The 23,348-nt window shown below is 35.0% G+C and overlaps 1 protein-coding gene and 1 pseudogene across 6 annotated transcripts; one reads left to right on the forward strand and one right to left on the reverse strand.

Moving 5' to 3' along the window:
* Nucleotides 1–5,963: 5,963 nt before the first annotated feature.
* LOC149387701 (serine/threonine-protein kinase GRIK2-like) lies at nucleotides 5,964–15,864 on the forward strand. Of its 6 annotated transcripts, none has more exons than XM_089622113.1 (13): nucleotides 5,964–6,122; nucleotides 6,305–6,338; nucleotides 6,560–6,778; nucleotides 6,873–7,283; nucleotides 7,561–7,635; nucleotides 7,747–7,791; nucleotides 7,867–7,941; nucleotides 8,075–8,162; nucleotides 9,166–9,234; nucleotides 10,359–10,488; nucleotides 14,257–14,414; nucleotides 14,495–14,626; nucleotides 14,713–14,844. In XM_089622113.1, the coding sequence occupies exons 4-10, from the start codon at nucleotides 6,936–6,938 to the stop codon at nucleotides 10,367–10,369; spliced, it is 711 nt and encodes a 236-aa protein (XP_089478239.1). In that variant the 5' UTR covers nucleotides 5,964–6,122; nucleotides 6,305–6,338; nucleotides 6,560–6,778; nucleotides 6,873–6,935; the 3' UTR covers nucleotides 10,370–10,488; nucleotides 14,257–14,414; nucleotides 14,495–14,626; nucleotides 14,713–14,844. The 6 variants fall into 6 exon arrangements, 5 of the variants coding, with proteins under 5 accessions (XP_089478239.1, XP_089478236.1, XP_089478238.1 ...); XM_089622110.1 differs by lacking the exons at nucleotides 14,257–14,414; nucleotides 14,495–14,626; nucleotides 14,713–14,844 and adding exons at nucleotides 11,663–11,800; nucleotides 11,876–12,080; nucleotides 12,174–12,522 and having other exon boundaries at nucleotides 9,145–9,234; nucleotides 10,359–10,408; XM_089622112.1 differs by lacking the exons at nucleotides 14,257–14,414; nucleotides 14,495–14,626; nucleotides 14,713–14,844 and adding exons at nucleotides 11,663–11,800; nucleotides 11,913–12,080; nucleotides 12,174–12,522 and having other exon boundaries at nucleotides 9,145–9,234; nucleotides 10,359–10,408.
* Nucleotides 15,865–16,185: 321 nt separating this feature from the next.
* LOC149387702 (putative diphthine methyl ester synthase pseudogene) lies at nucleotides 16,186–16,893 on the reverse strand (annotated as a pseudogene).
* Nucleotides 16,894–23,348: the final 6,455 nt, after the last annotated feature.

Raw genomic sequence — 23,348 nt, forward strand, 5'->3', positions numbered from 1 at the left:
CGTGCGGCCTTCTTCAGCTTATGAACAATTACGTGGTGGTATTTATTTAATCATCATATACTTTAATTTTTTAATACTTCAGCTTATTAAAATGAAATAAAAAGAATATACTTCATTGATATTAATCAAGAAAGGAATGATATATGAGAGGTTGAGCACATCCCAACTAGGTTGGCACCTACTCAACTCTCAGCATTTAACATTCAGTTTGTATTTACAATTACAACCATATATCCAATGGAATGGAAACAAACAATACCAAAAAATAATTAGCTAACTAATGAGGGAAAAAGAACCGGTGGGCCTTGGTGTTCTCGACTTTCTTGTTCTTGAGAACCTTTGCGATCCTTTCCTTCACAGTCGTGCCTGTTTTTGACTTTGTCTTTGTCTTTGTCTTTGTCGTCTTCTTGGCTTCGCGAAGCTTTTCCAAGAGCACCTTCATGCTCTTCCCGGGTCGTTCTTGCTCTCTCATCGCCGTTGACTTGTTCTTCGCCTCATCCTCTGCATCGCAACGCTCTTTCCACAACAACAGCTTCTTCATACACTTCCCGGGTCCTACTCGTCCTTGCGTTGACTTCTCATCCTCGTCGGGGTTGCTTGTAACGCAAGAATACTCCGCTGAAATTGAAGAAAACTCTTCGCTCAACAACAGGTCGTGTTCGTCCCGAACGCTCTTCTTGAACTCGTCGCTGAAGAGGAACTCCTCGTCCATCGCTGGAAAATCACTCCACAAATCATCCATCGCACCGTAGCTATTAACGAACTAGGATCAATCTGCAATCGATATTCTCCAAAATTAATCGAGAATTAGGGTTTAAGCTGCTAGCTTACGAGTTAAAGACTAATGCGGCAATATTTAGGGTTTTGTATTCGGGTTGATTACAATCATGTATCACAGTAAATGTGGGTAAATTAATTAAGGAATTGCTTACGTACGTTGATTGATCGAGTCTGTCTCTTCGCCGCTGAATGATCGACTTTCGTTGCTCACTTTGTTGGATTCCCTTCAAGAAATCACTAGTAGGGTTTCAGCTTGTGATTTGTTTTATGAGAGTAAATCAGGTAAGTTATGTCGGTGGCAAGGTGTAATTAATGTAATATACGCAGCTCCGAATACAACTTCTCGTTGCTCATTTCTAGCCACGTGGTATATGTACGCGTATATATGATATCAAAATATTACTTCCTTCTTCAAAGTAACAATACATGATATGATAATATAATAATATTTTGAACCAAATACATAATAAGACAATACGATAAAATTAACCGTCCTATTAATGGAATATAAGTTATACATTTATTAAGAAGCCTCAGTATGTCTTGGGTGATTAATTTACTTTAGGTCTATACCTATACATTATAGAATAAAGTTAATAATTTATTTTAATAAAATGAAATTTTGGCTAGAATTTTAAATGAAACTAGATAATTAGCTAATTGTAATAAATTCTTCGTCATTTTATTAAGATATTATAAGAATATTTTTTTAAAATATATTAGGAATAAATATTAGAAAAATTCGTTATATATTTCTTTAATTATCTATGTGGCACGTTAAATTTAAATATTATAATATGAATAATCCAAATAAGGGTACTAAATAATGTCGCATATAATACAAATTCTATAATGCTTCAATACAAGTAACTTGAATTTAAAAAATAAATTTACATTACTAATAATCTAACAATAAAAATGCTAAATATATATGATAAAATATTAGAAACTCGTGCGATTTTCCACGACATTCACACATGTCACAAGGTTTGTTAGACGCCATTTTCGGAGTCTGATTCTCAAAGATATATGATCTACAAACTTCAACGATGGGTATAATACGACTCCGATAGAGTTGATTTTTAATGATATTTTGTTGCTTGTAATAACTTATGCATAGTCTAAATTTCTCATGGCTCTAGTACTATTAAAGAAGCTATCCACAATCTTATTAAAGTTGGTTAGCTGGTTGATTCCAACAAGGTTTGGTGACACGAGATTTCTAATTCTATCTGGTTGAGGCGGAAACTATTAATTAGTGAGAAGCATTGACACGGCTGGTTCTTCTGCGGAGAATATCTTATTGAAATTGCTCAAACTAATTTTGACGAAGCTATTTCCTATAAAAATAAATATAAATAAAGATTAATAAGAGAAATTTCTTTCATAATTGAACAAGTAAATAAATGCATCGGTAATTATTATTTCTAAAGTAGAATATTCAAAGGATGAGCATTTTTAGATAAATTCTATACGATGCTTATAATATAATTAAATAACATTGGAGAAAATCGAAATGGTTAATAGATATCATTGACTGAATGGGCATATTATGATAAATAAGTTATGGCATCAACCAACTAAAGGAGTTTAATAAAGCATTATTCTACTACGTTGCCATATTGACATGTCACAAAATTTATCAACTAGCATATATGGAAAAATATAATTTTTTTCTCAGATACTAATTGACTTGAAGAATTAGTACATAGTTCTCGTAACAACCCAAAAAAAGGGAATTGCATTTACAGATATGCCTTGTATTGTTTCATTGTACCAAGAGATGCTTTGAACAAGTTGGTAGTTCAATTTTTTTTTTTTTGTGCTATTTATGAGAACTTTTTGACCATGTTAAACAAAATAGATTGATCATTGACCTTATAAAAAAAAACAGTGTGCTAGGTAAAACAAACAATAAAACTAATAAATTATCACTAATGGTACAACTCTTTTTGGATATTTGAAGAGTGACCTTATTAATATTAATGTCGATATTTGGGGAGTGCGTATAAAATCTAATATAAAATTGGATATAATAAAAAAAATTACACATTCTGTAATAAATATTTTTGACTTATTAAAGATTTTTATATAAATGGTGGAATTTTGAGGGGGAACGAATCCTAATAATTCGAGTAATATTTATATGGATAACTTTTTAAAATTGGCTTATACATAGTAAATTGTTTTTCTAAGGTGAATGCATATTGCAAAATATGAGGTCGAGGAACATCGAATGTAAAATTTATCGGACCTTTCTATTAAAAGAACATTATTACTTTATGTTGGAAAAATGGTATGAAGTAGCCAATTCAAACTATGACTTTTGCAAAATAGTCATAGTTTCATTAGGTATAGCAAAATAGCCAATTGAGAGTACTATGACTTTTAATCCTGCCTCGATTAATTTTAATCCAGCGTTCATAAAACTTACATTCTGTCTTTATAGTTCGTTGGGATTATATTTTAATACAGGCTAGATTAATCTTACCTGGGCTAGTTTGCTTATAGTTGGCGGCTAGTTTGCTTATAGTTGGCAAACTATGGCTATTTTGCAAAAGCTTAAGTTCTATTAAGCTATATATCCGCTTGACCCATTTTGCCTTTATGTTTAGGGGAAAAAAATCCCTATTTATCCTCTAAGTTGTGCATCTATTTGTGTGTCTTTTGAGCATATTGTTTATTACTTAAGTCTCCCTAAAAATAGATATTTAGTAACTCAAATACATCCTTTCGGTTAGGTCAGAGATCTCTCGGTTTCGCTTCATATATCTTTTTTTCTTCTGCTTTTTGAGCTGCGGTTTCTGTTTGGATGTTTCGTATGATATATTTTTCGAAGATTTTACATTGCTGATTCAGTATTTGGATCAGAAATGTGACACGCTGATATGAGAGAGAGAGAGAGAGAGAGAGAGAGAGAGAGAGAGAAGACGAGAGACGACTGATTATAACAGAATGATCTCATAATGAAATCTTACATTGAAAAATACGAGATTGCATAACAAAAAGCTAGGGAGACAGAGATAATAAAAAAAGAAATAAAAACAGCAATTACGAAACGAACTAAACATGCATAGCTGGAAATTACGAAATAAAACGAAAAAATAGATTATTCTTCGATCATATTTAATCCGATACGTGGTTGAGCTTGAGGATTCTAATCCTGCAATGGAAAACAATAAAATAATAAGTACGTGAAGCCACGAAATTAGTGGTTTGCAAATAGATTCCAGTAATTAATTAAATACATGAAATTAAAAAAAATATTAAAATAAAATAAAAACGCTCGCTTCAGTTAGTTATTGTATATATCAAATAAGGATGTGTTTTCCAGGAACTAATAAGAGTAAACACGAATGTGTTTTTGAATAGATTTTTAAATTTATCTTATCGGCATATAAGTGAGAAGCCAGTGCTGATTGAGCCATTAGTAAGCTTTGAATTTGGGAAGCACTATCGTGGGACAAAAATCTGGGCTTGTTATTTAGATGGGAAAAAATAGTTGTAAATGGTTTGACTAGAAAAAAAAACACTCTTATATTTGATAACCATGCATGGTATACCTCTTTTTACCACCCACCGGTGGTCTTGTACTTTGGGAGCGGAATTCGGTTGGACTCGATAAGCTTAATATCTTCGACAACGAGCTCATAGTGCACCTTAACCTCATCGGCAGTTTTCCCGCCAACGGCTCTTGCAACCTTGCCCCAACGGTCAGGGGTTTCCTTGTCGAACAAGGCAAGAGCACGCTCGAAGGCCTTGTTTTGCTTGTCGGTTCATGATGGCATTGTGGATGAAGTCATATGTGTTTTGAACTTCTGAGTGATGGGAAGAAGATAATAAGAACGGGAATAGTGAAAAGGAAAAAAGAGTTTCAAATAGGATATTAGAACTTTGTCTAAGTGTGAGTGATGGTTTGAATGAAAAATAAAAGAATGCAAGGCTTGCTTTTTATAAGGGGAAAAGAGTAATGGGTGAGGTGGGATGTGGCTAGTTGTCACGGATGTGCCTTGTTAAATTTTATGACATTTGAAAAAAAAAATGACGGCAAAAATGCTCAAAGTTTGCTATAATAGATATTTATACTCATTTTTTTTCTTGGGCAAAAATACCCGATGTTAATTTAGTTACGTATAAATACTTTTGCCATTAAAATTTATGTTTGAACTTAACGGTGAAAGTAGTTACGGCGCTACTAAATAGTAACATGTGGTATTTTTGTAAAAAAAAAAAAAATTAGTATATAAGTAGTGTTTGGTCTAAACATTTAATATTTTTGCCGCTATTATTAGTTATTTGTCTCCTTATTAGGAACCACAAATTTTGACGAAGCTATTTCCTATAAAAATAAATATAAATAAAGATTAATAAGCGAAATTTCTTTAATAATTGAACAAGTAAATAAATGCATCGGTAATTATTATTTTTAAATAGAATATTCAAAGGATGAGCATATTTGGATAAATTCTATACGATGCTTGTAACATAATTAAATAACATCGGAAAATCCAAACGGTTAATAAATATCATTAAATGAATGGGCAGATTATGATAAATAAGTTATAACATCAACCAACTATAGGAGTTAGTGCTGATTGAGCCATTAGTAAGCTTTGGATTTGGTAAGCACTATCGTGGGACAAAAATTTGGGCTTGTTATTTAGATGGGAAAAAGTAGTTGTAAATCGTTTGAGTAGAAAAAAAAAAGAAAAAAAAAAGAGAACTCTTATATTTGACAACCATGCATGGTATACCTCTTTTTACCACCCACCGGTGGTCTTGTACTTTGGGAGCTGAATTTGGTTGGACTCGATAAACTTAATATCTTCGACGAGGAGCTCACAGTGCACCTTAACCTTATCGGCAGTTTTCCCACCAACGGCTCTTGCAACCTTGACCCAACGGTCAGGGGTTTCGTTGTCGAACAAGGCAAGAGCACGCTCGAAGGCCTTGTTTTGCTTGTCGGTCCATGACGGCATTGTGGAGGAAGCCATTTGTGTTTTGAGCTTGATAGAGAGATGGGAAGATATATATATATATATCTATTAAAATATAATAAGCGCAAATCCGAAAACACTGTTCATAAGGATCTACCAATTAAAATACGACATGTAACCAATTCCGAAATTACTGTTCACCACTCACTTTGAATACAAACGGTTTTATTTTTATTTTTTTAGTTTGTTACCGTTCGGTTGGGTTTGTACGGTTTCGTAGGCTTCACCATTTTCTCTCGTCTCTTTATTTCGCGTCTCTTTCTTCTATATTTCTTTCTTCTTCTTCGCTCTTCGCCGCCAGCGTAACACTCGCCATTGGCTCGCGCGTCTCCGCTCCTCTTCACGGTGAGTTCATCATCTCGACCTCGTTTATGTCTCCTCGTCTTCTTCTATCTTGTTTTCAGATTTGATATAGGTTTTGCTCGAATTTAATTTGAAAAATAGGGTTTTCAGATTTTATAAATGTTTTGCTCGAATTTACTTTTAAATTGGGGCTTACGAAGTGGTTTATAAATTCGGGTTTTCAGATCTCATATAGGTCGCTTTGTCTCCTTACGCAAGGTATGCAATTTTTTCTGAATTGAATTACTGTATTTCATTTCGAGAAGTCTCTGTTTCTCGGATTGTGTCACTGTCGTTCGTGCCAAGATAATTTTTTTTATATATATTTATTGTTTTATCAACTGACGTTCATATTTTATTGAATATTGTGTTGGGTGGCCATAATTCTATTTTTTTTTAATTGTGGGTGTTTACTGTTTATATTCTTCTGCGTATTGCAGGACAAGGTCAAAGTATTGTTGGTTGGAGAATTTTGGATTTTGTTTCGTGGTTATATTATTAATAATAATCAATTGGAGTCATCATATCGCGATGCTGGGTTCGAATTGCAATGCACTTGATCATTCAAAATCGTTTCATCATTTGGCTGAATGGCATCCACTAGAATAGCAGAGTTTCATTTGGGCCCGAAAAAGCCTCTTCTTCCTCTGCGAATTCAGGTTCTTACTGTTAAAACAATTTCTAGGTGTATGTTCGAAACCCTGAAATATATATATAAAATGCTAAAGATAGCTGCTTTATTGTTTAATTCAGGTTTTGTAGTTAGAATATAATTTCTCTGTTTCTGGGAGCTCAGATCGCAAAACACAGATTGGTATGTTCAGTAAGAGTTCTTCGGTAGCAAAGTTCATGGGTTGCTGTAGCTACTTCGAGTTTGCCCGAAAGCATAACCCGCTATCTAGACCGAGCTCGGGCTTTAACAATTGCCTTTCCCAAGAGTTCTTATTGGATGAAGATATGGAAGATGATGATGATGATGATCGTTCGTACGATGGCGACGTTACAAGCACCGGAAGAGGAGACGAGAGTGACGCGGGAAGCCTTGGCCGCGAGTCACAAACTCGCCCAAAATGCTCCGAAGAGATTCTCGAGTTGAGGGAACATATGGGATTGGTTTGCAGGCAGTTCCCCGTTAAGGAAACCCATCAACTCGTTCGAACAGAGGTAAAGTCATTTTTTTGTGCAAGTCAATTCGTCGTATGGATTGTGGTCGTAGTAGTTCTGTTTAAGTCATTGCTCTTTTCGCTGTAAGTCGAGTCTGTTATATTGAATGTGGTGCGCTCTGTTGTCGTTTTATTTTTCTTCCTAGAGTTAGTGCTTAAAGTATGAGATTCACAAGAGTGTATTTGTACCTCTTTGGTTTGCATGCAGATTTGTCTTTACTGTGACGTAGTTTTAAGAGTAACAGATTTATGTGGATTGATGTGTTGAAAATGTTCAGGATGAGAATGGGAACAAGGTGGTGAATGAATATGTTTGCGAGCACAAGATTGGCTGTGGAAGCTATGGGAAAGTGGTAAGCACCGAGAGATAGAGATAGAGAGAACACATACGCAGTGGCATTTTAGCTGTTTGCTAGGTTAATTGTTGCCTTATGATAAAATCAATATACTCATCTTTGAAACAGGTTCTTTATCGAAGCCGTGTTGATGGGAAGCATTATGCAATCAAGGTACTATTATTTTCCTGATTCTGGATTGATGTTTCTGCATTTGAAATTCGAGAGCTGATTGTATTTTATTTGCAGTCCTTTCACAAGTCTCATCTTTTGAAGCAGCGAGTTGCACCTTCAGAGACAACAATGACTGATGTTTTTCGCGAGGTAAAATATTTTCGTTAACTGCGCTTTTGTAGTTTGCATTTCAATTGATCTCCATAGTTTCCTTAACTTTATATAAATCATTTATGTAGTTTGAGGTATGTACAAATGTTATATATTGTTTTTTTCTTACCAGGTCCTAATTATGAAGATGATTCAGCATCCAAATATTGTAAATCTCATCGAAGTGATTAATGATCTCGAAACAGATCACTTTTATATAGGTACGTATCTACGATATCTGCTTTTATATTTCTACTAAAAAAACCTTTTTGAAGGGCTCGATAGCTATGACCTAGCGTATGCTGTGTAGCGTTTGCGATAGATTCCCAATAGAAGATACAGGAAGGTGTTTCTGTATTTTTGCTGTCACTACATTTTTTTTCCAAAAAAAACTCATGATATGGAAATGAAAAATATTACTTTTTTTTAATTATTATTTTATATATTTATAGTAGCATTTCTTGTTTATAAATAAAAGCCAGAGGACATGTGTTGTTCTTCTTCAGGTGAGGATGTGTTTATTATATCTTGGGTATGCAATTGCTCTTTCATGATAAGCTACTATTTATTTGTACATTTCTATTCTTGTTCATTCTTGTAATTGCTATTGATTCTTTCAAACTATCTAGGAATTGATTACTCTCAACAAATCCAAGTCAGCTATTTGTAAACCTCTTTGGCAAACCAATTGAAAAGCTCACACTCTGCGATTCCTTCGCCGGGGTGAGCCCGCGGTACATCCACAAGATCTCTTTCTGGACCAAAACACTAAATTAGCCTATCCTAATAAAGGGAAAAAAATAAAGTTTAATTTATAATGTCCCAACAAAAGAAGAATATGGAACGTTTAACCCAATGAAACCACTAAGCATACTACCTAGACTATATGTATACATATATATTTGTGTGTCTGTGTGCGTTTTCCAACCAAATTAAGTTGAATGTGATACTGCATGAGATGAAAGAACACAAAAAAAAGGGAAAGAAAAAGTATGTTATGTCCTCTATTGCATAATTACAAAAGTTTGGCTAGCTGTTAAAAGAATAGGACTATCCTGTTTCTAATGAGTCCGTTGTCATTGTGACACGTTATCAGTGATTAAGTCACAGCGAAGTCAAAGGCTTGTGAGCGGTCAAATTGTGAACACTGCAAAGAGTGAATTAGTTTGAGCTTTTGTATTCAAGGGCCTCATTCCATTGAAGAAGTGTATGTTGTTCTTGTAGGTTTTGAAGAACTTTCTTGGCACCGCTCAAGCCGTAATTCGCTCGCTAATTTCCTTGAATTCAGAAGTGGTAAGTTTGGTTCTAATTTTTTTTTTTAATAAATAAGCTTTATACTGGGTTTGGAACTAAGTATACATATACATATATGTATATAAACAATAATTGAAAAAAAACTCATACATGTGTGAGCGGAGTTAGCTTAATTATCGTGATAATTATTAGTACAATACATATGAACAAGCTGGGTTGTTTTGGCTTTTGATAAGTAAAAATCAGATCTAGCTGTAAGCTAGGATGAGATATCCGTTCCTGAAGAAGTATTTGTTCACCGGTCATACTTATTGTAAAAGAAAATTGTAGTAATGCTAATCTATCCTATTTAGCTACACCTCATACTATATGACTTTGTCTCCGTATCAGCTTGGATTTTTTTTTTTTTTTTGGTTAGAAAAGTATCAACTCAGATTTTAAACGTCCATTATTCGACACGACACTCATTTTTTTTTCTTCTAAATTTTCTACGAACCTCGAAGAACAGTGGATAATAAAGCTTGGGTTTCTAACATGCACTCAATACTATGGATTTGGAGAAAATATTTATTTCTTCAATATTTTGGTAAAAATAACATATATCTCAGTTAACGTAAGTAACAGTTCGTTGTCTTCTTCTGCTAGAAATAAGAGGAATAAAATTCTTGGATATTGAATTGAAATCTGAAATTAATTATTATGTTTTATACTTCCAAACTGCTGAGGTCTAGATAAAAAATATATACAAGTTATGTGTAAGTTCATCAGTTCCTTGCAACACAAAATAGCGGGTATATTAGACCCCCGAGCCTTCTGAGATCTTCTTCCCATTTTGAATGTGCTTTACTTATTTCATGGACTGCTGATCACATTGATATTAAGTACACTAAAGCTACTTGATTTCTTAATTCTCATCGATTTAATTAGGACTTTATGATCAAGGCCATAAATTGTGTAGTTTAATTTTAACAACCAATTCCAATAATTTTACCATTCCTGTTTACTGAATGATAATCAGTATGAATTAGAAAAGAGTTGATCAAAGTCATGGCATTTTTATGTAGGAATTTAATGGTATCAGTTATGGTTCCAATTTTTTATTTATTTTTATAAATAAGCTTTATAATGGGTTTGGAACTACGTACTTCTACAATTTCTTGCAGGGAAGAACTGAAGAATCCTTGTCTCAATACTTTGTAGAAGATCCAACACGGTGTCTTTTCGAACAACGCAAAAAGTTAGACGTCCACGGGAAATAAACAAGGAGTAATTGTCGTGCCGGTCTCAGTTAAGGTAAGTAACAAATTCGTTGTCTTCTTCTGCTGGAAATTTGAGGAATAACATTCTTGGATATTGAATTGAAATCTGAAATTAATTATTGTGTTCGATTCTCTTATTTATGTTTTATAATTCCAAACTGCTGAGGTATATTACTTTTCTTGTATAATTTGATAAAAAAAAAATCAAAAGACAAAAACCCTGAAGATATTGATTGTCTTCTGTTCTTGATGTATGTCTGTAGCTTGTTTAAAACTATTATCCGAAATGATTAAGACGTGAAACGAAAAGAATAATATTGTAAGTTTGAACAGAGACTTTCTTCTCTCTTTTTTCTTGGTCAAAATTAAGAGCGTGATACGCTTGAAGCCTAGCACATATGCTTAAGTACATTGGGCACCAAATTCACATCCTTTTTTATTACTCTATTGGCTAAGTACTTATTATAAATCTAATGATCAATAAATCAAAGTTAAATTTTTCTCAGTTCTGGTAAAAAGTGGTCAATCGTTTGCTATTATACTCATGGTTACATGGTTTTTTTTTTTTCAAATGTCCCACTTTCACCTTGTACGTATGAACTTTTCATTTTTGGCGTGCCTTAGCTGTGAATCATTGAAGACTTGATATACACAATTCAGATAATTGCATGAAATACATATTTACACTCTTGAAGGCAGAATAAGAAGAAAAGTAGTAAATATACTGTTAGTAATTAAGGAATGAATACATGATCAAACTATGTTACTTTGAATAGTGATCGATTAATTAACAAGCAATCTTTTATATGAAACTGAATCAACAGGCAATTTGAAAACCCCCAAAAGTCCTCAGAGGAGGAGTTCCTGTTTCCTTTCCACAGATAATTTGACAGACATTGACACGTTAAAATGAATCCAATTTTAATTGGTTATAATAGCCTGTCAAATATTTTGCAGTTTGGGAATACTGGTTCTCTGGAACAGCACGTCTTCGCAAGGAGCAAGCTTTGGTCGATCGACGACGGCTCGTCGTCTCTTCCTCTGGCCTACGCCAAGACATTGGTTGTCTTGAGGATCAAGTCAACCTCGTCAAGTCAACCGACGAGGATTTCAAGACCTGGCTTCGCGGGTAAGGTGTTCGATCATTTGTCCCAATGCGTGCATTTTTTTTATTCATTAACCGTCGTTTTCTTTTTTGTTTTATGTAGCTTCGAGTTGAGGCTCTGAGTATGTGTCAGGCCCGAGAAGCTCAGATTGATACCCTGAGTGAGGAACATAGACAACAAAGCGTTCACTTTCACTTTCACTTTCGCTCTCCGAAACTACGTGCCCGTATCGGATATCAGGTCCGAACTTTTTTTTTTTTTAATTCTCTTCTTTTACTCTAATGGTCTTTCGTTCTCTGAATCACTTGATTACAGCAAACGCTTGATTACTTTGACAACCTGGTTCAAATAGAGAGGTTCACTTAGCAAGCTGATGCGATCACTTTCAACGGCCAGGGTCATGATCATCGTCTGGGTTATAGATCGATACAGTTACCTGAGCACGCCGACGAAGATCGCGATCATAGACCACGAGAAGGAGGGATCTCTGGTTCTTCGAAAGTCGGATTGCCCGATTCAGGTTCGTATTTCGGAACTCTTATTTTTTTATAATACAATTTTTACGACGTATATTATTGATTAGTTACAAGGCTTTGAAATACTCTTTGATCAGCTGTTAGGAATCCTTGGGACAAAAAGGCTAAGGCTTTGTCGGATTTGGGGGACGAAGACTACAATCGATGCTGTGCGTCGATTCAGCGGCTGTGGAAAGTCCGATCGCTTTGAAGCCCTTTAAGGAGTGGAAATGCCATCAAGATCTCTCTCCCAAGTTTCCCCAAGCTATTGCAGCAGCCTATTGGACCCTTACAAGGTCAATCACAGCTTTCGCTGAGTTTTTCTTTTATTTTACTACCATTACTACTTGTATATCGGTTATTTGACGTGTATAATATATGCCGGGTTTGTCTTTCCGGTGCATGAGATTTGGAAACATGTTCATGGCAGTTTAGGGTTTTGCTGGATTGTGGGTGTTAATTATTATATGTGGTAAATGTCAGTGTCACACACCATTCAATAATCAAGGTTGGTTTTTTACTTCAACGACAAAAAACCAGTAGCCATAAATATATATAACATGTACATCGTATGCATATATACTTATGGAAATCTGTTAGAGAATTTTTAGGAAATTGGTTAAGATTGACTCGGTAATCGTGTATGTAGCCACTCGGTTTGGTTAAAGATGCGACTAAACACTGAAACGTGTTTTCCTTTTTTTTAGATCCTAATCTCTGCTAAATGCAACAGCTTATTAAATCAAATTGAGAGAGTGAGAGAGATTTTTATAAATATAAATATAATATGTAGACCAAATCTAAAGGAAGAACATATACTTTCGTTTTAATTTCGTTTTTTCTTTCCCGTTAAATCACATATTGTTATATTTATAAATATAAAGTATCTGTAGACCAAATCAAAACGAAAATCCCATACTTTCCTTTTAACTTCGTCTTTTCTTTCACATCAAAACAGATTCTCTTTAAAACCATTTTTCATCTCAAACTAATTACAATTTAGATTCTCTTTAATTTAGTTTGTGAATACGATACTTGCTTTATATTTCTTATTATCTCTTAATGTATGTTAGTTAAGAAAAACGGATTAATTTTAAATTTTTTCTTTTCAAATAAAACTATAATAACCACGAAATATAAAACTATAACTATATATATATATATATATATATATATATATATTAAAATATAAATTAAAATATAATAAGTGCAAATCCGAAATCACTGTTCATAAGGATCTACCAATGAAATTGTGACATGTAAGCCAATTCCGAAATAACTGTTCACACCTCACTTTGAATATAAACCTTTTTTTTTTTTTAACTTTGTCACCGTACGAACGAAATGTTAAGTGCCTATATATTTTCGTTGTGACTATTTGTAATGTAATAAGATTACGACACATCATCACTTTCTCTTCATTAATATAATGAGAATCCAAGGGCAGGTTGAGCGGTTATATTTGCCTTGGAAGAACGAAAGAGAGAAAAAGAGAGGCTCAATAGAAAGAGAGTGCGAGAGATGGAGCGAGAAAGAGAGTTCGGGAGAGAATTGGCTGAAGAACGAGGATTCAACCGCTTAAGGTATGGCTCTCCTTGTTTTCCTTTGGTTATCTTTTGAATTTTAGATACGAAATTCTAGAATTTCGTCTTGCGTTTGATTTGAAGGTTCAAAGATGAAATTCGTCTTCAGTTTTGGGGGTTTAGGCGAGCAAGTGGAAAAGAAATTATGATTCATCGTTGGAATCGCTCAAGGTAAACAAATATTTCTTCTCGTGTTGTCATATTCCCGAATTGCGACCTCTTATGGGTTTTTCATTTGTGATGTTTGGGTTCTTCAATGGGTTTTATCTGTTTATTTATATTTTCTGGGTTGGGATATGATTTTTTAGAGTCGAACCTCTCTTAGGGTTTTCCTTATACACGTGTATGATATTTTAATTCTGAAAAAAAGCTATAACAATATTTTGTGTATTTTTGACGGATTAACTTTTCATAGCAATTTCTAACGTATTAACCATATGCACACATGTTAAGTACTTTCAATATTGATCGATTAATTAACAAGCAATCTTTTAAAGGAAACTGAATCGTTTCCTTTCCACAGATAATTTGACAGACATTGACACGAAAAAAAGAATCCAAAATTTATTGGTTATAATAGCCTGTCATTTTTTTGTAGTTTGGGAATACCGGTTCTCTGGAACAGCTCGTCTTCGCGAGGAACAGGCTTTGGTTGAACGACGATGGCTCGTCGTCTCTTTGTCCGGCCTACGCCAAGACATCAGCTGTCCTGAGGATCAAGTCAACCGACAAGGATTTCAAGACCTTGTCTCGTGGGTAAGGTGTTCGATCATCTGTCCCAAGGTGTGCACTTTTTTTTACTCATTAACAGTCGTTTTCTTTTCTGTTTTATGTAGCTTCGAGTTGAGGCTCGGAGTATGTGTTAGGCCTGCGAAGCTCAGATTGATACCCTGAGTGAGGAACACAGACATCAAAGCTTTCACTTTCACTTTCGCTCTCTGAAACTACGTGCCCGTATTGGATATCAGGTCCGATACAAACAATTTTTTATTTCTGACTCTCTTCTTTTACTCTAATGGTTTTTCGTTCTCTGAATAACTTGATTACATTGAAGTGCGTGTCGAGGGCTTGGAAACGCTTAATTACTTTGACAACCTGGTTCGTATAGAGGTTCACGAAGATCGCAATCAAAGACTACGAGAAGGAGGGATATCTGGTGCTTTGAAAGTCGGATTGCCCGATGCAGGTTCGTATTTCGGAACTCCTATTTTTTTAATAATACAATTTTTACAACGTTTATTAGTGATGAGTTACAAGGCTTTGAAATACTCTTTGATCAGCTGCTTGGAATCCTTGGGTGACACAGCAAAAAAAAAAAAAAAAAAAGTTTCAGTGACACTTGTATATTTAAAGACTAATGGGCTGTTGGGATTCGTACTGTGTGAACCTGGGAAGCCTTGCGGTGTCGCTGCCGTCTGTTACTATAGAGAGACATCCAAGGGGCGTCAAATATCGGCTCTAAAGTCTGTTGTTGTAAGCATTTCTACTCTCTTTGCAACATTATTTGAACTTGGAAATCTTGTTCTTTCTATTACATGGGTAAGTGTATAATACCTTAAATTCTTGATGGCCTTTCCAGCTTTTGCATGCAAATATGAGTTAGGATTTGGGATTTCAAATGCACTAAGACCATCACCAACAGCCAAAACAAATTAGGATTTCAACTTCTTACTCTCATGTTTGGCATATTCCCTATTTTCTTAAAGCCAAAAGCAAATCTGTAAAATGCAAATATAACATGATGGTTCTGATGGGCCCTTTGGTTTTTTCGCGACGACATGGTAAGCGATGGATTCCAATCCGATATGTTCACATGCTGACTGATTCAGTCCTTGTTAATAGGGGAGTGATTTATTCATGATTGTTTTGCAGTTTACTGTTGCTGTGCGTCCATTCCGCAGCAGTGGAAAGTCCGATCGCTTTGTAGCCTTTTGAGGAGTGGAAAGGCCATCAAGAGCTCTCTCCCAGGGTTCCACAAGCTATTGCAGCAGCCTATTGGACCCTTTCAAGGTCAATCACAGCTTCAGCTGAGTTTTCCGTTTATTTTACTTCCATTACTACTTGAATATCGATTATTTGACGTGTATAATATATGCCCGGTTTGTCTTTCTCGTGCATGAGATTTGGAAACATGTTCATGGCACTTTAGGGGTTAGCTGGATTGTGGGTGTTAAGTGTTAACTATTATATGTGGTAAATGTCTGTGTCCCACACTTCAAATTTTAGGGAAAGAGGGTGTTTTTATCTGGTTGCCCACAAGAGTTGTGGTTTGCTAATTATTCAATATTTTTAATTCATCTGAATAAACATATGTCCATATCTGTAGTGAAAAGTGGATAATGCTTTGCATTTGAAATATTTTATGCCAAGAATCAGACTGTACTCGGTAGTTGAATTCAGTGGGTATTGCAAATAACAAAGGCTTTTTTTTTTTACTTCAATGAAAAAAACCAGTAGTCATAAATATATGTATAACATGTACATCGTATGCATATACACTTATTTTTTTGAAAAAAAAAATACCATAAAATTACATGCCAAAATTACGAAAATTACCTCTGGCTTCGCCGGTGTCGGTGACGGATTGAGTCCCATTCGGGAACCATGACTCTCAATTGAAAAGGTTTACTTAAAAGAACTAATCAATTTCAAAACTACTTGCAATAAATTTCCTTAAAACCGCAACAATGTGTATAGTATAGTTGATTCATAACCAAGCAGTTGTGTAGAATTCTCGCAGCGCCTCTCCTACACACAGTGCCTTCATTGTACACAGATTTTCCTTTTATTTGCTCGACCTCCAAGAGCTGCTCGATCGCCGTGTTGACCATCATGAATCTCGGAGGTTCATACTCTTTCTTACCTCTGCATAACGCTTCCATAGTCGCCTCTTTCACCCGGATATCTAGCAACCAAAGAGTATGAAGGCTGATATTGCGATTCTGCTGAATCTTCTCGTAGAAACTATCGGGTCTCCAAGATTCAGTGAAGAACGGGATCGAGACGATCTGGCCGTAGCGGTATTGTTCCAATCCGCAGTCCGAGACGGCATCGATCACTGACACGTTGTGAACCACTTTCACTTTGATTCCCAGTTTCCTCGCTCGCACGACGAGATCCGTGTGAGTCGTGGCTCCAAAACCATCGCCAACAACGAGGAAAGCGATGTTAGATGTGTGAGCGGTTGAAAGAATCTCGTCGGCCTTTTCCTCCACCATCTCTCTATCCGCCACAATCACCGGTTTCCCATACAGTTATTCCTGCCACGGAGATAAAATCAAATTCATAATCTAAACCATATCGAATACATTGTATATAAGTTTTTTTTATATAAAAAACCAGGGACTTATATTATTTATTGCCATGGAGAAAACGAAAAAGAAAAAAAAAACTCCAATGCTTGTATATTGCTAGAAGCCTGGAACCGCTTAATTGGATTTTCTTATTAGGAAATGAAATCAATTGATTGATTAGGTATTTCAGACAAGACTAAGCTCATCGGTGGTGGTTTGCTCGAGAGATTGAACCATTGGTTTTCTTCGGAAGCAACTTCTTAATTCCGAGAACGTCGCAAGCATAAGCTTTGACGGCAAAAGATTAGATGACAAGTAAAAGCAAGGGAATGAAGAAAGATTACCAGAGCGGTGACGCCAATTGGAGAGACACCGAAAGAGAGAAGAGAAGTGTAGGCATCGATGTAGATCTTGTCTCATTGCTTGACGGCTTTCAAGCCTTTGTGAGTTATGTCTTCCTCGTCTCCCAATCCCAGTCCAACTATGTACAACATCTCTATTTTAGGCCTAAAATACCCTGGTCGACGGTGGGTTCTCAGGGAGGAAAGATGGAGGAGCTTATAGTAACTAAGGTATCCCACTAATGAATAAACCCTTACGCACTCGCGTATGCATATACACTTATGGAAATCTGTTAGAGAATTTTTAGGAAAAACGTTAAGATTGACTCGGTAATCGTGTATGTAGCCACGCAGTTTGGTTGAGGTTGCGACTAAAGACTGAAACATGTTTTTCTTTTTTTCAGATCCGAATAATCTCTGCTAAACGCAATGGTTGACTAAATCAAATTCAGAGAGTGAGAGAGATACGTAGACTAGATCTAAACGGAAAACTGATAGTGTTATATTTATGAATATAAAGTATCTGCAGACCAAATCAAAACGAAAATCCCACTCTCTCCTTTTAATTTCGTTTTTTCTTTCACGATAAAACAGATCCACTTTAAAACCATTTTGCATCTCATCCCATAAGGAATATTTTACCTTTGGTTCTCTATTTAAAAAAAATATATATATCATTCTATTTCAAACGTACCAACTTTCCAAACGATCTTTATTACCAACAATAATCACCAACAAGTCTTTATCATCATCCAGGTCAAGTCTTTATCGCATCGAGGTTAGCTAAATGTGTATTTTGAAATATGACCTATCTGTAGGCATTTCTAGGGTTTAGCTATGGTATATTGATAAGGATAGGCTTTGAGATTGATATTTGGTGGTATTATGGAATAAAGCGAAGGAAAAAGGAGGCTTGGTCTCGAAAAGTTCGGGTTTTGGGGTCTTTGAGTTACACCGTCACAGCGGGTTTGGGATTGAACTCGAGGAATGATGAAAAGGATAGTAAAGTTCTGGCCAAATTGGAAGAAGTATTTTCTTCGGTCAGAATTCTTCATTCTTTTGGTTTAATTTAGGGTTTATGTAACTCGAGTTTGACTGGTGAGAATTATGTAATGTTTTTCACAGATGGCCATCCAAATCGGTAGATATATTGTGACGATGATGAGTACGGGAGTAATCATGGGAGTTCGATTTCGGATATCTGGTAAGTATCAACAAAATCAAAATAAATACATAAATCATGTACTGAAAATGTTTATTGTTTAATGACTGATAAATTTGAACCTGTTTTTTTTTTTTTTTTTTTTTTTTTTGAAAGGGGTGACAGTGTTGATATGGTACAGCTGGCTCGGGGGAATCATCATCGGGCCGATGATCGGGTCCAACATGGTTCCGCCTTCTACCTTGATGACGAGCTCTTAAGCATCATGGCCTTATCCACGAATTCAGGTTCATATTTTCCCTCTCTCTCTATTACAAACTCACTTTACCCCTTTCGTTTAATTGCAGTCCAAATAATTTGATTCGGTGTTTTCTCTTCTCCAAGGTACGTACATTGATGTCTCAAGCATTTTCTCCTCATAGTTCATTGATTGATGTCCTGCGTAATTTCTCCTTGCAGTGTTCGGTTCTAGGGCATGATTTCGGTCTTCACAAATTTATAGGAGTTTTCTTATTTAAGGTGGTTGTTCATCAAAGTAAAATTCTAGCTTTACCATTTAGTATGATTGAGAAACGTATGAATTAAATACTCATTCTTTGGATTCCAGTTCAAAGTTAGCCCATTTATATAAAAAAAAAATTAATTTACTTATATATTATCAAGTTTGAAAGCATAATTTACTTATATATTAGCAAATTTTATCGAGCCATGTTGAGCGCAAGAACATGGCTTCCGGTAGGTAATATAATCTGAGCTTCATGTACAATGTCTCTCTGTTGCAGAGGACTAATTGTAGATCACTCCTTGAGAATTACTTTGTCAAATCCTGATTTATTAATTTTATTTATAATTTTCTTTATTTTGGATTTTGGATGTTAATTTCAAACGGATCAATTGATGTTTTGTTCTTAAATTTGGGTTTGTTTCAGATTTTCCAAGTATACACCTATATAACCCATTTGTAATTATATATAGTACGTTTTCCGTATAATGACGAAGTGGTTAATCTCATCAAAATTCAAGTGTAAAACAATGATGCAAATAATTGAAAGTTCATAATTATTTAGAAGGTCATGGTACTAATGCTTCTTCCACATTGCAATGATGCTTGTAGATTGCGCTATGAAATAAATAGCTCTTGCACCATATTTGGCGTCAAGCTCATTGTGTATGACTTTGCGGAAGAGGAGGTTGATCAAGATTGAAAATTCTAGAGATGAAGAATCACAATCTATTATCTCTTATTTAATTTGAATTTATTTTACTCTCACGGTTTATTATGGAATATTATCTCTTACAATTTCATATTATTTTTCAATTGTATTTTACTTTGATGAATACTGGTAAAACTCTTTAACAGAGTTGCATTAAAAAGCCATAACATTATTTTAAAATAAATTTACCAATTAATATCTATGATCACCACGTGCGAAGCACGTTCTACATCCTAGTGTATATATATATATATATATATATATATATATATATATATAAAGAGAAGCGCACGTTTACTCTGTTCAATCAGACTCAGATTCCTGTTACACCATTTTCTGAAATTACGAAAATGTCCTTTGATGATATCATAATTACAACAATGCCACTTTGAAATCTAGACATCTCCAGAGTCTGGAAAAATCTTACGAGATATTAAAAAAAAATAAACCAATACAATTTACAAATTACAATGCCACTTCTCTAGTCTTCTCTAGAAAAATCTGTTTCTGGATAAGTCTTTAATATATATATATATATATATATATATATATATATATATATATATATAGTTTATACTATAAATCACAACGATGGTTTACTGTTCATTTACTGTTCATAACAGAGCCAATTATAATCTTACACGTATATAAGTTTTATTCTACGAAGACATTACTCAATCAAATTGATTCACCTTATTTCTTCTTCTCCATTCTTCCTCACCGCCTATCTCTCTCATCTCACCTCACCGCTCTCTTTCTCTTCCTCCCTCTTTCACTGACTCTCGCCCCCTCTCTCCTGAACAACGCCACCAGTACCCTTTCCCCCTCTTCCTCTCTCTCACCCGCTCCCTCTCCTTCGTCCTCTCTTCCTCTCTCCCGCGCGAGCGCCAACCCCGACTGCGCGCGCGCCTCTGCCGACCGCGCGACCAGCGACCAGGCGCCGCCATCTCTACCTCTCGCCTGTTGTCTCTCTGTCCCCGCGCTCACCCGACACGCTCTTCCGACGCGATCACAGTGCGAGTCCCGACGAGCTCCGAGTCCTCTGCGCGACTTGACAGGACTCTTCCTCCTCCGCCGAGTCCGCCTCTGCCAAGCCGCTTCCGCCCCGTCGCCGACCTGTAATAGCAAAACTAATAATAAATCTCGAACAGCCTGTTCAGTTTTTCCTCCTGGTTCGCAAGTTTTCTATCTTTGTTTAGGGTTTGAATGTTTTCTATTTTTTTACTCTCCATATCAGGATTTAAAATTGTTGTTTAATTCAAGTATTTGGTTCACTCCCTCTTTGATATTTTCGTTGTTCCTGGTTTGGTTTCGTGATATATTTTCCACTGTCTGGTTTGATTTGAAAGCATGGAATTAATGTTCGATCGTAATTTTCCTTGGGGTTTTACTCATTTTCTTTTCACTCTGATAGATTTAGAGGGTCAAGGTTATTCTTGGTTTGATTCCTAACTGATTTTAGTTTGAACTGCGATTTCTCAGTGCTCATTGTGGTTTGTCATTTTTGGAAGCGAATTTTGTTTTTGCTATGTAATTTTTTTTTTCTCTCATGTGACTGGTTTTGTTGCTTTGTTTTAAAGAAGAAAAAAAAAACGCTTGATGTATTAAAGAATTAAGAACTAGGTTTTGAATCTTTTTTAGTTTTTTCTCCGAATTTAAAATTATTGTTTAATTTTATTAAATTATTCGTAGTTTTTGGTTTGGTGGTTCTTGAATTCGTGTTCACAATTCAGATACAACTTATAATAAGTATCAAATAGATTTGCTGTGTCTTTTAAGAATTGAGATTGTAGTGTGTGGATAAGAAAAGTAATGCATGAATTTTTCGTGTATCTCTGTTTATGTGTGTGTCTATAATGCTATGTATATATAGAAGTCCTTTTTTGTCACTATTACTGCCAGATAGAAGCAAAGTTGGATTTCAAAAATCTAAATGATTTAGATACACACATTTCTTAGTTCGTCTAGAGCCATAAAGAGATTAACTTTTTACTTTGATGAATATTTTTAGGCTTATACTTGTATGGGATCTTGTTTTTATATTACTCTGAGGTTGAATTTTTGTGTTGTTGGCTTTGAAGTTTGTCTTTCACACCTCCCTATTTGGTCTGGCTCAGTACGTAGTTAGTATTACTCTTTCGTAGTTATTTCCAGTGTCTGTGGGTGTGTGATTACAGGGGCTTGTAGGTTGCAGCACACTCACTGGTCGCTACAAGCTTCAATTAAATTGTGTTATAGTGATTACGTGAATAACTTTGTGTATGAAACTAAGGATCTATTAATATTATAATATTATTAAAATGAATCGCATGAATGATTTTGCTTCGGTAATTTATCTGTTATAATTACAGTGGATGCACAGAGGCAAACCAGTCAAGTTTTTAAAATACCATTTTCCGTGAATGAATGACCTGGTGTCGTCTCGTCCTTCAACATCTTAATGGTGTAGTTTCTTGTTTTCTAATAAATCCTTATTAACCACGTGCGTAGCACGTGTTACTATCTAGTATATATATACACACACATAGGCATAGCCATCAGACAGACCCCACCCCCCACCCCACCCCACCGCCTGCTCTTCAAGAATCCCTGTAAACACAGTTAACAAACTCGGGTAATTACAAGAACCACACTATTTATGAGAGGGGTCGGGAAGTGTAACATACAAAAAAAATATCCTTCCTAAGTATTTTTGTTCAGCAGAGAGAGAGATATATATATTTAGAGAAACTAATCTAACTACGGCAACTCACGTAGCTGCAGCCAATTTGCAATTCAACAAAGCAATAAAACCAACGTAACACCTAACTATGTTCTAAATAAGAATTCATTATTAGCACAAATGAATTTGAAATTCAAAAACAAACAAATGTGAAAAATAGAGGCTAAAAAAGATATAGGAGAAGAAGAAGAAGCTAGAAGAGGAATGAAATCAGTGACAACATTGCTTTATCTGCACAGAGAATGAGAGAAAAATAAAGACCTAATCGGTTGAGTGCATAAGTCTATTCTTAAACTCAACCCACACAACCCAAAACCTACTGAAAGAAAGATTAAAAAAATTAAAAGTTGCATAAAATAACTCTGACCAAATCAAAACTCATAATCAACATTTCAATTCCTTCTGTGCATCATTTGCCTGTGAAAAAAGCCATAAGCTGAATAAAAGCTTATCATTTCTGATTTATTTCATTTCGGTACATAAAGCCAATACAAAACATCCCCAATAAAATTCCGATTTCTAGCCCAATTCATTACTTTCGACTACAGTTTTGTTTATGATTCAAAGAGAAACAACATATATAAAGTCAGTTCCAAGATTCAAATTTCAAAGCACAACAGTTGTCTCTTTACCTTATCATTTCAATCAATTTTCTTTACCTAATGATCCGCTACAATTGTACTAGCTAAGAAAAACTAAACAGAAAACATAAAACTTACAATTGTACTAGCTAAGAAAAACTAAACAGAAAACATAAAACTTACATATTACTAATATATACAAATCAGAGAGAAAAAATCAAACACATGAATTTAAATCGAAAAACATTCCAAGAAAAATAAATCACTACCAAATCCGAAAACGGGATTAATTGTTCTATAAAATTGAAGAAAAAGAATAATCATTTTTAAACTTTACCTATACAAACGCTGCCTGTTATTTTTGGTCTCTTCCGCAT

This window comes from Urtica dioica, chromosome 8, assembly GCF_054948205.1.
Source record: "Urtica dioica subsp. dioica isolate 48M chromosome 8, U.dioica_male_clone48M_v1_H2, whole genome shotgun sequence".
NCBI classification, from domain to species: Eukaryota; Viridiplantae; Streptophyta; class Magnoliopsida; order Rosales; family Urticaceae; genus Urtica; species Urtica dioica.

Coding starts and splice junctions, on each gene's coding strand:
- LOC149387701 (XM_089622109.1), top strand. CDS start 6,936: ATGTTCAGTAAGAGTTCTTCGGTAGCAAAGTTCATGGGTTGCTGTAGC. Junction 7,636..7,746: donor GTGGAAGCTATGGGAAAGTG/GTAAGCACCGAG, acceptor TCTTTGAAACAG/GTTCTTTATCGAAGCCGTGT. Junction 7,792..7,866: donor GGAAGCATTATGCAATCAAG/GTACTATTATTT, acceptor TTTTATTTGCAG/TCCTTTCACAAGTCTCATCT.